Below are 15,704 nucleotides of genomic sequence, written 5' to 3'. Positions count from 1 at the left end.
AGCGGCTGGTCTCTTTTGCCTCAGTTTCTTCCTGCATAACCACGGCTACCTATCTAGTCATCCTCTGCCCCAAACCATCCCAGCTCCCCAGTCTCCCCAGCCCAGGAGTCAGAGCCTAAGACCCAGTGTCTCCTACCGCTCCAGGCACGTGCAGTTTCTGTGACTAATGCCTTCCCACTGCTGCTGGGAGAAGTTCCCTTTCCTGCTACCTGAGAGGTCCAGTCCTACTTCGCACACACTGCTATGGTCTTGGCCTTGGCCTGTGTAAAAACCACCTCTTCACAGAAACCCTTCCTGACCTCAACCAGTGTGGTCAACCCCTAGTGCCGCACAGTGAGATGCTGGTCTCCCAGGCAGCACCCAGAACCTGTCTGTGCTCCCCATTAGGCCAGGAGCTCTGAAGGCAGGGCCTGGATTTTTGTATCTAGCACACAGCAATTCCTCAAATCAATTTAGTGGGGACCCAGCATAAAAATTAATTGCTGCGGTCAATGTAGGAACGTGGGACAAAATGAAACCGTGTAGAGAGGGAGGATGAGGAGAAGAGAGAGAGATCTTAATTAGGAGTATAGCGTCAGTTAAATAACACATGTGTGCAGTGTGACACATTAATGTTCTCTCAGGAGAGAATCTTTCCCATAAAATAAAAAGGAACAGAATTAACTGGAAGAGATTAGTACTATTACCTGTGGCTCTGGCTGTCCCAAGTGTTTCTGGCTCATGGTACCCCTGGGTTCCCAGGGCTTTCTTTCCTCCTTATATCTCTTCATTCTTCCAAAGCCCCCCATCAGTCATGGAGGATGAAGGATATATCCACTTCAGCATGGCTCCATCCTAATTGGAGTCACCCTCTTTCAATGATAAGTCTTATTCTGAGGCACTGGGGTTTAGGAATTTAATGCATGACCTGGGGATATGTTAACCACCTCCCCTCCCCCCAATCCATCTGTCTGTTTATCCACTTCACGGGAGCTGTGGGCTTAGGAAAAGGCTGGCCGTAGCCTGCTGCCCTTCTCCTCAGAGACCTATCATAGACCTACAGGACATTCAGCTCCACCTACAACAAATATCTTTCCCCAGCACCAAGAAGCAAGCAGGGGCCCACGTGCCAAAGAACCACAGGAAAAACACCAGCCCAGAGAAGGTATTTCCAGTTGCCAAGAACATCTCCTCAGGCAAGGGTACCAACCAAGCAAGCCACATGGCTGGGGATGGAGACCACTTGGGGGTGAGAAGTGGGGTCCTGCCAGGGCTCCTCCAAGCTCTGCCAACAGTCCTTGGCTGCTGCTGTGAGCTCACACTCTCAAAGCCCTCGCGTCTCACCAGAGAAGAAGGGAGTCTGTCTCCCTGCTTCTTTCCAGAGGAAAGTGTGCAGTGTCTCTCCCAGGACCAGGGCCCCAGGGTGTCCACATGAGATGCAAGGACAGAGTAGTAAGATTCAGCAGTCATCGCTCTGCCTTGAGGGAGCTCAGAGACAAGAGTATGCACCGTTTATTCATTCATTCATTCATTCATTATCAGTCTGAGCACCTACTGGGTGCTATCACTGTGTATGCAGCAGTAAATAAGACAGACAAGTGCCTACCCTCATAGTGCTCGACAGAAACTCGAACCAGTAAACGACTAAATGAGACCATGCTAGTCAACGCTAAGGTGTCATGTGGACAATTCAGTTTGAGACAGTGAACAGAGACAGAGAAGTGGTCCCTCTGAGTCGACCCTGGAACTGAGGCCTCAAAGGTCATGAACCAGTCATGCATCGGTCTTTGGGACAAACATTCTATGTCCAGGATCATGGAGGAGAAAACAGGCCTGGTGCGTTAAGACGTCCACCACGGCTGGACAGTTGGGCAGGTAGAGCGGGGCGGGTCCAGAGTGAAAGGTGAAAAGGAACCAGACCAAGCCAGAACTTGAGCTGTATATATTATGGGCACTGCCTTGGCAAGCCAGCGAGTTTTCAAGAAGGGACAGGGTGCCTCTGAGCTCTGCCTATGATGCATTCTCTGACTGTATGTACCGACTGGACAATGATCTCACAGGTGGGTGGGGCTATGATCTCAGAAAGGTGGAGCAGGCACCGGGTGGGGCATCAGTGGGCGGGAGTATTTGTTATGCAATGCAGAGTTCTGCTCAGTGATGATGATATGCCGGACCCACTGGAGAATGCAGGGTCTCACTGTGTGTCCAGAGCCGCCGGGACCCTCAGGACTCATCCTCTCAACGACCACAATTTACAAATGGAGGGCACTGCTTGGTGGGGAGCCAGCCCAAGGTCATGCAACTCCTGGTGACTCCTGTCAACGGAGGGCTCCTCTATCAGGAAGAGACCAGAGCAGGGGCTAGCAAACCAGAGCTTACCCACTCTGCATGCAGCCTGTTCCACAAAGAAAGCTCTTCTAGAACACAGCCCGCTCACTCACGGTGTGGCCACGCTCATACCACAGTGGCACATCTGAGTAGCTGCAACAGAAACCAGACGGTCCACAAGCCCAAGGGGTCAACTGACGGAGAAATTGCCCCCAGACACAATGGCCGTGTTTGGGAGTAAAACTCCTAGAGAGAGAAGGAGGGAGGGAGCGAGGAAGTGTGGGCTCATTTGCAACAATTCAGGATCATTCCTGTCCAAATCACCCCCGCCCCGTGCCCATCTAAAGCCTCCCCAACAGAGCTCCTCCTAAGATGGCGCAGAAACAGGACTTCCCTTTGCTGGCCAAACCTAGGTGCCTGGGGTTACACAAAGTTGTAAATTCTACACACACTTCTAAGAGACAGGCAAGTTTCTCCTGGAGTTGGTCAGGTAAGGCTTGCCGGGAAAGGACCAACTTGAAAAGAGGCAGAGGAGCAGAGTGGAGGGCAACTGAGAGGATCTTCGTCACCCCGAGCCACCGTGGAAGACGGAGGAGCCTGCTGGGAGAAGTGGGGTGAGCCCCCCATCACTGGGAAGGTCAGGTTAAAGATGGCTGCTCAGGCAGGAAATGGCGCCAGCCCAGAGGAGGGAAGCCATACCTTGTTTTTGTGCACCCTCTCACCGCTGCCGAGAGAAAGAGAGCAGGGCCTGACAATTTGGGATGAAACCAATCAAATGTCCCTTTATTACCTCTGGCTTGGCACCTGGCAGCCTTCTCAATGTCTCCCATTGTTCCCTGGCCCAGGCCCTGGCAGGAGCTGTCAGCTGTCTCTCCTGCTGCCAGGGGAGCTAGAGAGCAGCAGGATTCAGGCTGGGGACGGGAGGGACCAGGATCTGCACCCCCCACACACACACACCCGAGGGCAAGAAAACTTCCCCACACTAGAGTCTGACAACTGTGCCCAGGGCGGACTGGCAAGAAGAGCCGTGGGTGGGGGACTGTCCTCTCTCTGCTCTCTGTACACTGCTCGAAAGCCAGGAAAGTCAAGTTTTCATTTTACAGGCGGAAAGGTGAAATGACTCCCCTTGGAGCGGGGGTGGGGGGTGGGGTGGGGGTGTCAATCAAATTTGGCAGCTAAGAACCCAGATCTGGGAGCCGGACACCTAAGTAGAGGCACACTGGGGCTTGTTTTTGCACAGGCCTGGAATTACTTAGGGGTCCTAAGCCTGCTGTCTCATCCGCCCAGTGACAACAGGCACAGTGTCCCCCACCCGGACATCTTCAGAGAGCTGCAGAAAGGTCACCGCACGACGGTGTGTCAAAGGCAGACTAACTCAATAAACAAGTGACCGCCACACTGTCTCTGTTAAGGAGCCAGGGCGCTTTACAGGGCAGGCTGTCATTCCAGGACCCCTACTGCCCCTAGCCAAGGCTCCCATTGGAGCATGCCCCATCCCGTGCACCTGCCATGGCAAAAGCCCCCACGGGAAGTCGCTGAACCGGGGTCACCACATCCAAAGCCCTTGGACTCAGACCTGCATGGCTGCATTCAGCTGAACTGCCTCCCCCAGTATGCGCCGGGGACTCCAATCTGACCATATGCAGGTCGTCCTCTGCTCTCTTGATGACTCTGGGGTGGCTGAGTCCCCTGTTGCTGGGGAAGCTGTCCTCGCTCTCCTGCAAAAATCCTACCACATCTCGCCACTTTCCCGATATAGGAATGCACAGCCAGAGCAGGCTGACAGCAATGTAGGAGAAAATAGGGTAGCCGGTGTCCACACAGCTGCTGACAAACTCCCTACCACCAACAGTCCCCTAGCAACAAGCAAGCCTCAGCAGACAGATGGGAGCGGAGTTCAGAGCAAGGGAGCCCCCCATGTTAGTAATATACAGCAGGAATCTGCATATAAGCTTAGATGGTCTATTTGATAACCAGGGATCACATGCTTAACTGTTCCCAGTTACTACCATGTCCTCCCTGAAGAGTGCAAGTCAGAAGACCCAGCCTCAACTCCCCTGTTCTTAGCCTAGTCACAGAGTTTTCAAGTGGCTCCCATGGAACTAATAATTGGGCCGGGTGGTGTTGGCGCACGCCTTTGATCCTAGCACTTGGGAGGCAGAGACAGGCGGATCTCTGTGAGTTCGAGGCCAGCCTGGTCTACAGAGCAAGCTCCAGAACAGGCACCAAAACTACACAGATAAACCCTGTCTCAAAAAAAAAAAGGGGGGGGGAGATGGAGGGCTGGAGAGATGGCTCATCAGTTAAGAGCACTGGCTGCTCTTCCAAAGGTTCTGAGTTCAATTCCCAGCAACTACATGGTGGCTTCACAACCATCTGTAATGAGATCTGGTGCTGTCTTCTGGCCTGCAGGCACACATGCAGGCAGAACATTGTATACATAATAAATAAATAAATAAATAAATATTTAAAAAAAAAAAAGAAGGAAAGAAAGAAACTGATTACTGGAAGGCGCTACAGAGGGTGACGCCAGGTTTGGAAAGCTGGAGGGAGGCAGGGAACTTGTCTAGAGAGGCAGCTGCCATGGGATTCAGCACATTTTTATGATACCCACACCTGGGTCTGTTGCCAGACTTTTGGATTTTTACCTCAAAAGACCAAAAATAAGAATTTTTCCTAAAAATAGGAATTATCTAGCAACTTATTTATTTATAATTATGTATTCTTTGACAATTTCATACATGTAACCAAGGTAATTTGATGGCATTCACTTCCAACTCCCACCTCTCACTCCCTGCTGGGCAGCAGGGGGATTCACTTGTGGTAGTGAGGGGAAGCACGTGTATGCGCACACACACACACACACACACACACACACACACACACACACACACACCCCTTCATACCTTCTTTTTTAACAACCCCCTGAATCCAATCAGTGCTGCTCACTGGGGTGTGGGCTGGTCTACTGGAGCATGGGCAACCTATCAATAGCCACACTCTCAAGGAAAGACAGACTCCCCCTCCACCAGCAGCTCCTCAGCTAGGGGTAGGACCTCAAGAGACACCCCTCCCTCGCCCCCACATCCATGCTAGAATACTGACTGGATTGATCAACTCACTAACATTTAAAAACAGTGACGTCTAGCCAAGTAAAGGCCAACCCCGGACAAGCCACCACATACTGCTGGGCCAAATGTGGTCCATCCATGGGTTAGAACCCATTAGAGGATACAGGTAAACTGGAGGGCTGGGTTGGGTGGGGAGTGAGACTTAGCTTGGTCTATAAAGTCCTTCCCATACAAGCTTGAAGACCGGAATCGAATACCTAGAATTCATGCAAGAAAACAAAACAAAACAAAAAGCCAGCGTAGGGGCACACCTGTAACCCAACGATGGAATGGGGAGGCAGAGGCAAGAGGAGGCAAGAAGCTCACTAGCTAGCCTAACCTAACTGGTGAACCCCAGGTCCCAGTGAGAGACCCTGCCTCAAAAACACAAGGCAGACAATACCCAAGGAATGACATCTGAGGTTGACCTCCGGCCTCCACATACATGTGCATGTATGTGCAAGTGTGCCCGCACCCACCCATTCCCACACACATACCTCCCACACACAATTAATGGAAGACCTTTGAAGAAAACAGCTGTTCAGGCTTATTGTCGGGAGAATAACCAGGAACCCAAATTACAGACCCCGGTGCAACCGGAATCATTAATTTCTTGCTGAAGTTAGGCAGCAAATTTAGAAACTAGTTATTTCACACAAACACACACACACACACACACACACACACACACACAAACGCTCGGCTGTCAGCAGCTGACAATGATCAATACTCAGGAGGAAACAGGCAAGAAGAAACAGTTCTCACTGGAGAGCACAGTGTGCCTGAACAGCAGGAAGTCGCACACACCTCCACCAGATAGTCCAAGCCAGCCGCTCTAGGAAACCTACTCCCTATACCCCCCCTCCCTACCTCTCCCCAGCCAACACCAACCCGCCTCTTGGGGAGACCCACACCAGCACTGGAGGTCCAGGCTCTCAGGAGGCCAACGGGCCACGTCTAGGTGTGACCCTCGTCCCGGTACTGCTGCCGGACACTCAGTGAGGGAGCGGCTTCCCAGGAGCCACAGCCACCACAAACAAGCACCGGATTTACAGCCTGCAGGGGTGACCTCCAACTTGTCCTCTGTCCTCCAAGGGAGGGGACGGACTGGACTCAACCTAATCACACAGACGGCGGCGCTCAAGAGGTGGACAGAAGCGGCCCAGCCTGCTTCCCTCATTGCTCCGCCCCCAGATTCGCTACTGCACCTTGCTGTCCTCAGTCACCCCATCTTTAACTGGCATGACACAGTGTGACAGGCTCATTTGGGGAGAAGGAACTCGATGCCTCGAAGGTCAGTCATGGTACTCAAGTCGGGGCTGCCAGACCTGGTAATGAGATAGGACGGGTTCCCAGCTCCACACGGTCTCTCCTGCCCTCATCCTTAAAGGGAGAGGCTCATGACTTCTCTAAGAAGCCGCCCTTCCCCTGGGGCCCCTGGCTCAGGTACCTCGCCCTGGTCCCACAGGTACAACCCCGCCCTGGAAGGCAGCAAATGGCAGGTGTTCGGTCGGTGTGTGCAGCCCAGAGAGCATGTGAAAGGTCACCCCTCAGACCGGAACTAGACCAGGCCCCAGGTTTGAAACCTGACCTGCTGGCATCTGGCACAGTGCTGCTCTTCCCTGGCCAGCAGGAAAGCTGCGGAGAAAGGCACTCCCAGAGAAGAGGCCTGAAGGAGACCCTCTCGTGAGAGTGGAGTAGGCGCACAAAGTGGTCTGTCTCCCAGATGTGGCAACGAAGAGATGTGTGTGGGAAGCTCCAGGGTTGAAGTTCCGCCACGTTCCCTGAAGACTCCATCCTTTCAAGCTCATGGAAGCCATTCCTGAGGCTGAGCCTCCAGCCCTGGCCAGTGACTACTGAGACCACCAGGCAGCTCATCCCTCAGTCCTTGGTCATTCATGTGGGGACAACAAACAGAAGGGGCGAGTCCCTGCCTTCATGAAGCAGTCTGGACTGGTCAGAAATGACCACGTTGTGCGACAGATTTGCACAGATGTCTCGCCAAAGAGAGCGGGCACCCAGGAAGGCCTCCCATGCAAGCAGGCAGATGAGGAAAGGGAGGCGGCTCTGGAGAATTCCTGGGGCTAGAGTGGCCAAACCCACTTCCTGGAGGCGACTGGCGAGGAGATGATAATTCTAGAGACATGTCAGGGCTTGGGCTCCCTCCCAGGTGGGAAGTGGGAAGGCACCACTCAAAGACTGCTTCGGGTTCCAGACAGTCAGAGAGCTGCGTGGTGCAAAGAGAAGCCTTGGTGCACATGACAGTCACCCATACCGCGTTACCTCCCAGCTAGGGCAATGCTCAGACCTCTGCCACCTCCACGGGGGCCAGCCCTCCCTCCCAGAGCTCTACCCTTTCAGTGACGGCATACGCTTCCCAACCTCTCAGCCACAGAGAAGCTAAGGAACCAGTCCCGACCCAAAGCCAGGTCAAGCTGAGCCGCAGCCACGCTGACGGCTGTCAGGGGCTCCAGGGCTGCGCTAAGTGTTTCCGGGCTTGGGGCTTTGTGCCCAGTGACCTGTGACTAGGTCGTCCTCAAAAGAAATTCCAGGATAATTACTGTCACTCTTGTGACACAGACCAGGGGTTTCAGGTACAGACGTCAGGTGGCCCACCTAGGCCTGGGGATTGGAATCAGGCTGTGGGGTGGCAAAGCTGGACCCTTGTAGCCAGCCACAGTCTAAGAGAGCAGGAAGGTCCTACATAGCATCACCCAGGGGCTTACTGGGGAGATTTAGTCCCAAGGCAATGGCCTCTCCGCTCTGCTCAGACATCCCAGTAGGAGGGAGTGGAGGGATGGGCTGAGAGACAGGTCCTTTTTCCTAATCAGATATGGAGAAACAGCATTGAAGGGCTCAGCATCACTCGTGTGTGTGTGTGTGTGGGGGGGGGGGGTGATTATGCATGTGAACGTCCAGGTGTGTGTTCCCATGCCCATGCATGTGGAAGCTAGAAGGACATGGAGTCCCTTCCTTTACCACTCACTGCCTTATTGCCCTCAGACAGGGTCACCCACTGAGTCAGAAGGTCACTGTTTGAGCTGGCCTGGCTGTCTGGCGGGCTCTGAGGCTCCAACTGTCTTTGCCCCCAATACCGAGGTAATAGGCACACACGCGCGCGCAAACACACACACGCTCATACGCTCATACACTCGTACGCATGCACGCACGCACGCACACACAGAGCCGTGCCGGGTGCTGGAGATTCAAATCCAGGTCCCCAAGCTTACAGAGCAGCCGCCTTCCCTCCCGAGCCATCTCCCCAACCCCCAACATCATTCTTCCTAACGCCGCCGTTTTAGGTGAGAGCTTCTGTCCCGAGAAAGAGGAAGAAAACCCAGCCTCTGAAGCTCCGAGTTCTCTCAAGAGCAAAGGCAAGAGAAACCCAGGGCCTGCTTTCTGCCTTTCCCTCTCCTATCAACACTCAGCAGAGGGCAGCAAACAGGAGCCATGGAAAGATAAGAGAGAGGAGAGCGCCACATGGAGAGAAAGCTACACACGCATAAACACACACCCACCCACCGCAGCAAGCGGAATTGTTTAGCTTCCTCTAGCTTCCAAAGTATGAACACTCCGCCTCCTCCAGTGAACGGGGCCAGGCAGAAAAAAAAAAAAAAAAAAGTCGAAGCTGAGGAGACACAAGTTCTTTTTTCCAGCTGGAGAAAAATATGCGGTGGACTGGCTTTTCGTGTGTGAAGGGGAAGGGGCCGCACTCGGGAGCTGTCTGAGGGGAGAGAAAGGAGGCCGCAGACCTGGTGAGATGCAACAGAAGCCGGCGATCAACCCTCTGCGCGGTGTTAGCAAAAATCTGAGCCCCGCGCCTCCCCAGCTGTGGACAAGGCCACGCTCCGAATCCCGGTCCAAGATGGGCAGGGCTGATGGGAACACAAACTTACAGCCACAGATGCTGCTTGTGAGGGTGAGTCCAGGCTGGCTTGGCCTGATGCAAAGCACCAGGATTCTGGGTAGACGCACTTGTTAGCTTCTGCTCAGGGTACCCCCCTCTCTCCTACGAGTGTTCAGATCCTTCTGTGGGGGGCTATTCTTTCTCAGACCCGAGTGGACCAACCCACCCCCAGCTCCAGCATGGGTGGAGTCTACCAGCAGACACACGGTTGTCACAGTTTCTGAGCATGGCAACCCCAAACTGGGACAGGAGGACCAGCTAGGGCCTCATAAGAAAGATGGTTCCTTCTCTCTGCAGCTAGAGACAGACTCTCCGTCAGGATTGTGTTCTGCTACCACAGGGACTCGGTCTAGGTCTGAGCTAACAGAGAAGACGCAAGAGAACCCACATCTGCCAATACTTAGAACCACACTGGTCCCAGGAGCCTGTGTGCTTCTGTATCGTTTCAGGCTGAATCCACTGTTACTCGAAACAGATACAGACGAGAACGTAAGGAGGCTCTGAGGGCCGGTTAGTCCTGTCTGCTGTGGACAGTAACACTGCCACGTGCCACATACCTTTGAATCCCTCTACCCCAAGCAGGGTCCCTTCACGGACTTAACGTTTGATCCATTTTATTTGCTGGCCTCCAAGACTCTGCGAGATCATCTTGGCTCTCAGGGGAAATAATGGCAGAGAAGGCACAGATATTAGCCTGTGGAGGAAAAGCCTCCACTGTGAAACAGCTCGTGAACCTCAGAGAACTGCATTCTGGTCTGCACGTCTCCTGGGAGAACCTGTTTAAGTGATCACCCCCTCGGGGCCCCAGTTTCCATCAGACAAAACTAAAGGGGGGGGTTGGACTAGATGTCCCCTAAAGCCCCCTGCCTGCTCCCACACTTTAAGTCATTCAACAAACACATTCTATCTTTCCAGTCTCCAGACATCTGAAGGCAGGGAGGCCACCGTGGAACCCATGGAAACTCACACCTGTAGAATCTACTTCCTGTAACCACTCCACCAGACCTGGGAACAGTGGTTCAAGATCCTTATACAAACTCTCTGCTTTCAGACTCAGGCATCCATGGAGGATGTGAAGGACCAGGTAGCCATGCAGAACAGAGAAGTCCCTGAGAGGAGCAGTGAGCTGTACAGGGCCTCCTTCATCTCCAGGCGCCTTTTATAAAGTGACAAAAGACACCCTGGATGCCACCTCTGAATAAGAGTCGGCTGTAGACAAGGTACAATTAGCAAGCTAGATGGTTATCTTTTAAATAGGCCTTTGCTTTCCCATCCCTGGCTCCATTATCTGTTACCTGTCACCAGAGCCAACATACAAAAAGCTGCCTGAGAGGAGAAGCTAGAACATGAACAAATGCCCGAGCTGGGACTTCAGCTTGACTCTAGACCTTTCCTACACACACTGCCAAACGCATGGACTCCTGGGGTGTCAGCATCAGAAAAGCCATAACCAAACATCTATTTCCCACATCACAAACGATGCCAGCAGCCCAACTTGAGAAGCCTCGTTAAGCAACAGACTGAGGCCGAGTCTGGGATTGGTGGTAAAGATTGATTAACCATGTCTGCCCTGGCCATGGGCAGGTGGGCACCATGATGATATAGATTTGCCTCCCTCCTTCCTGAATCTATACACATTTCACAGGTGAGGAATACAAGGCCCAGAGAGGTTAAACCACTCCCCTGAGGTCACAATGAACTTAAGGCAAGAGAAGACCGTGAGTCAGACCTCTCTCCCAGACTTTCCTCAGTGTGACTCCTAGGCAGACAGCAGGCCCAGGAGGAGGAGGAGACAAGAGGCAGATTTGCCCTGGTAAGTCAAGAAGAACCCTTCATGGTGGCCTCAGATTTCATCTGGGCAAGCTGACAGAGAAGTGATTAGCAGTCTCGGGGATACCAACCCCTCCTTGGAAAAGTAAAGAAACCGCTCCAGACCACAATGCCATGGTATTTAACTTGCTGACGGGTAAGGTTCTGCTACCAGGAAGACTGAACAGGGGTAAAGTATTGATTTCCGGGTGCTCCAAGAAGAAAGTCCAGCTCTGACACAATGAGAAAATAACGCTGGTACTTGAAAATCATACTCACTGGTATTCCATGATCCCACTGGTCTCTACCAAACAGATGCCATTACCCAGGGAAGCCATTTCTCACCAGAGATCCTGGCTCAGAATTGGGGAGGCGCTGCACTGGAATTCCCACTTGTGGGATTGGAAAAACCAGGCCCCAAGCCTGCAAGATGAAACCACTCCCAGAATTAAACCAAGATGTCAGGCTGAGTGGGAATGAGAAGGATCCCCCAGTTAAAACAAAATGGCCTCGAGGCTGGCTTTCCTTGGTCAGTCTCGCAACTTTCAGGAAAAGTCGGCTGTGTGACCAGCCAGACTCTGAGCACATGATGTGTGCTTTATGAATCCAATGTCCTGCCTGGTGGCCCCAGCAGTCCCGGGATGAGGCATCAGGTCAAGAGCCACTAGAATATCACAGGGATAAAAAACAGTTGTTTTTCTAGAGCAAGGTCTCATGTAGCCAGGCTGGCCTTGAACTCTTGAACCTCCCACTGTCACCTCCTGAGTACTAGAATTATAGACGTGCACGACCCTTAGGTTTATGCGGTGCTGAGGATCGGACACAGCCAAGCACTCAATCACTCCAGCTACATTCCAGCCCAGCACTTATTCCTACCAGAAAGATCACGGACATACTTGGGGTGACTCCCAACAGAGTCACAACCAGTCAGCACGGTCCCGACCACTCTGGGTGCTGAAGACTGTTTCCCAGCGAGCCGTCTGACATGCTCCCTGCAGGCTCCGGGACATGGAGGGTAGGCGACGCCAGCCTCTCTCCTGGAGGCCAACTGACATTCAGAAGAGGGGCTGGAGGGCTCTGCATCTGCAGCAGAATGGAACACAAAGGGGCTGTGTGGAAACTTGGCAGAGTGTTCTAGAAAGGCAGCCCATGAATGCTGAATCCTGCCGCACCTACCAGGGCCCATCCTTGGGAAACAGTTCCCTTCTGTGACACCCCCCCCCCCCCCCGCAAGAAGCAAGGATAATCACACAGCAGCCCCCCAAGACCTGTTCATCATCTCTCCCTTCCCTCTATGGCATTCCAGAGAGGCAGGCAGAAAACCAGAGCGCCAAGAGGTCCAGGTAGCACCGCTGAGAGGCACTCGGCAGCTGCTCCTCCTCCTCTGGCCAAAAGGTGGCCTAACTCCATCAATACCCTCTTGCACAGTGAGTAATTTACCATGAAAGCTAAGGCCAGACTGGCAGTTAACCCTGACCTTCCTGCTACACATCTGGGTCTATAGAAAATGAAAATTAGGATGTCTTTGGCCTCCACGGCAAGTGAAATACGAGGGCTCTCTCCAGGCAGAGGCAGAATGTCATGAGCTATTTTAGAACTGTTCGCAGCTATTCCACAGGAGAGTCTGCACCTGGCTGGACACGCCCCCCTCTCAGCCAAGGCTATGTCCAGCAGAGCATCCCAAGGTAGGGACACTATCAAGGACCTCAGGAAAGAGGAGTGGCCTGCCCCACTCCCCGCTGGCACACCGACAGCATCACAGAATGTTGGCATCCAATCACACACACGGAGCAAGCATCGCTCAGAGAGGGAGGCCAGACTCATCAACGCACAGCAAGTTAGCAGTTGAGCTGAGAACATAAGTCTGGCCTCCTGCCACTGATACCACATGGGCAGTCACAGAGGAAAGAGATTTCCCACAGGAAAACCCCACTCAGACAAAGAGTTTAAGGGAGAGAAGCCTACGCTGGCTGTCAGAGTTTGAAGCAGGGATTCAGAAATGGAGTGGTTTTTTTTTTTTTTTAACTTTGCAAACAGTAAGGTCTACCCAATAGATAGATCACCCAGACCTCTGGGATGATTCACAAATTACCAGAGTGACAAGCCAAGTTCAAATTGATCTGCTCTGTAGCAAAGAGTCCTCCATGCCCCAGAAGCCAGAATGCCCAGATGGCAACCTAACACTGGGAAGGAAGGGCGTTCAAGTCGTCAATCTCAAGAAGTCAGCCTCGTCCCACAAGGTCAGCCAGCAGTCAGTCAAGGCTGACCCTGATGCACAACTTCCCACGGGGCCAAGGAAATCCCGTAAGAAACTCAGAATATGTCCCACTGGAGGAGACAGATCAAGCATGCCCATGCTTGCCAGGAGCTGGGGTAGAGGAGCTGGGATGGTCAGAGGAAAGTGACCGAGCTTATCTATGCCAGGAAGCTAACTAGTCCACATCCATGCACACATCTTGTTCACACACACACACACACACACACACACACACACACACACACACACACAACTTTGAAGAGGCAGACCATCTCAATTTCGTCTACAACAATCACATCTCAGTACAAAAAAAAGGAAAGCTGGAAGCATTCTGTCCTAGGGGCACTGGGCACCTGTAGCTCTGTGACATTTGGAGAGCTCTCTACCAGAGGATCTATGTGACTTCTGGGCTCCTCCAAGGATCAAAGGCGACAAGTTCAGGGACAGGCACTTAGTCCCTACCCGACCTCCTCTGAGGTAAGGGCTCAGTATTCTCAAGAGAGGCAAAGAATCTGATTAAAATAGAGGCTGGGTGCAGTGTATGTTGGGGGATTAGATAGCTCACTGGTTAAGAGCACTGGCTGGTCTCCCAAAGGACCTGGGTTAGATTCCCAGCACCCATATGGTGATTGAGAGCCGTCTGTAACTGCAGTTTCAGGGGGATCCTATGCCTTCTTCTGTCCTTAGTGGGCACCAGGCACGCATACAGTGCACACATACACGTAGGCAAGGCACACATATGCATTAAATAAATAAAAACAGAGGTTCCAGGTGGGAGACTTAGAGGGGACCCAGGCGTCCCTGTGTAGATGGCAACCCAGAAGGTTCTGGTCAGAGTCGAAACGCTAGAATTAGCAGGTAATGATGGGGGCTAGGGTAGAGACGATCTGAAGAACACCGACAAGAACGACCAATATCTCCAATCCACAGACAGAAGGAACAATCCTGGGTGGCACGGAGATGCAGGATCCTCCAAGGAGAGTGCTGAAGAAGCCAGGAATAACAGACGGCAATAGGAGGAGCGGGGTCAGCGAGGAAAAGAGCTTAGGGCTGAACACTGCTTTAGGCTGGAGTAAGAGCCTGGATAAGTCTTTGACCTTCCCCAGAGCCTCGATGTTCCCATCCCCAAAATGGGAAGCTCTGTCTCGGAGCAGACACGCAGGGCAGGTGGAGCAAGGAACTGCAGGCTAGGAGAGAGAGTGCTCCCCACCTTCGGCCGCGGACCACTCACCTGTACCGCCGCGGGGGCCACTGCTACCCCGGATCCCCCAGGGCTACCGTCGGGCTGCCGCTCGCGGTACAGAGCCCAGAGCCCCACGTTGGGCAGGAGGACCAGGGCCGCCAGAGCCAGCGCCACCGCCTGCAGGAGCCGCTTCTCTTTGCGCCTCATCGGGGCCGGTCCGCCCCACCGCGCCCCGCCGCGCCTGCCCCGGCTTTGCGCCTCTGCCCGCCCGTCCGCCCGGCGGCGGCAGCAGTTCGGCCAGCAGAAGCGGCCGCGGCGCCGGCCCCGCTCCAACTCCGCGGCACTTCCGCTGCTCGCCGGCGGGGGAGCCGGGCGCCTCCACCGTGTCGCCGCCGCAGGGGTGCGCTTCAACCCCGCCATTCCCCGGCAGCTCATTCCAAGTCCTGCACCTCGCCTCCCTCCTAGGAGTGCACGATTTGGCCTTGCATGCCTCCATCCTTCAGTTCTCCATCTACTTACAGAGGATATTAGCCCTCCGGGGTGCACGGGGTCCTGACTCCTGTCCGCTCTCCCCCCGCGGGACGCAATGGTGCGTCCCGCTTCTCCGCCTCTCCCCGCCCGCCGCAGCTTTGCTAAAGTCCCGGAGTTGGGGAGTTGGGCGCTCGCTGGGGCCGCTAGGCGCGCGATCGGGGACGCCCCCGGGGACCCACGCGGCTCTCCGCAGCCCTCGAGAGCCCCGGGGCTGCGAGGACAAGATGCAACCTATCACGCTGGGACGCTGCATCCTACTCTCTTCCCAGCGCTGCCCCGAGACAGGCAGACAAGACCCGCCTTTGACCTGGAGACTCCGCGCAACCTGTATGCAGCGGGCAGCGGGCACCGTGCGCATCGCTCAGCAGGCTGCCCTGTTTCCTTCCTCCTTTTCTGCAAGCTGTGCAGTGCTGAGTGCCCTGTCACCAGTCTGGGCTCTTTGCAAAACCAACGAGGAGACGAGAGCCTCCTTGAGAGACCTATTCTCATGCACATCCAACCCGGTGGACTTGGACTGCTTTCCAGTCCCAAGTGTGCTTCTGGACACAGTGCACAGAACCCTTCCCGAAACCTCGTGTTCGTTTCTTTTTTCCCATTCAA

General features: G+C 53.8%; 1 protein-coding gene across 1 annotated transcript in view; it reads right to left on the bottom strand.

Annotated features, from left to right (window-relative positions):
• Positions 1–14,914, bottom strand: part of Galnt10 (polypeptide N-acetylgalactosaminyltransferase 10) — a 146,734-nt gene extending 131,820 nt beyond the window's left edge. Inside the window, exon 1 of the mRNA XM_028880054.2 lies at positions 14,622–14,914. Coding sequence (XP_028735887.1) covers positions 14,622–14,780 — 159 coding nt within the window. The 5' untranslated portion in view covers positions 14,781–14,914. The remainder of the gene's footprint in view (positions 1–14,621) is intronic.
• Between the last annotated feature and the right edge of the window lie 790 nt (positions 14,915–15,704).

This window comes from Peromyscus leucopus, chromosome 8b, assembly GCF_004664715.2.
Source record: "Peromyscus leucopus breed LL Stock chromosome 8b, UCI_PerLeu_2.1, whole genome shotgun sequence".
Taxonomy (NCBI): domain Eukaryota; kingdom Metazoa; phylum Chordata; class Mammalia; order Rodentia; family Cricetidae; genus Peromyscus; species Peromyscus leucopus.
This window is presented reverse-complemented; position numbering and strand designations above follow the sequence as displayed.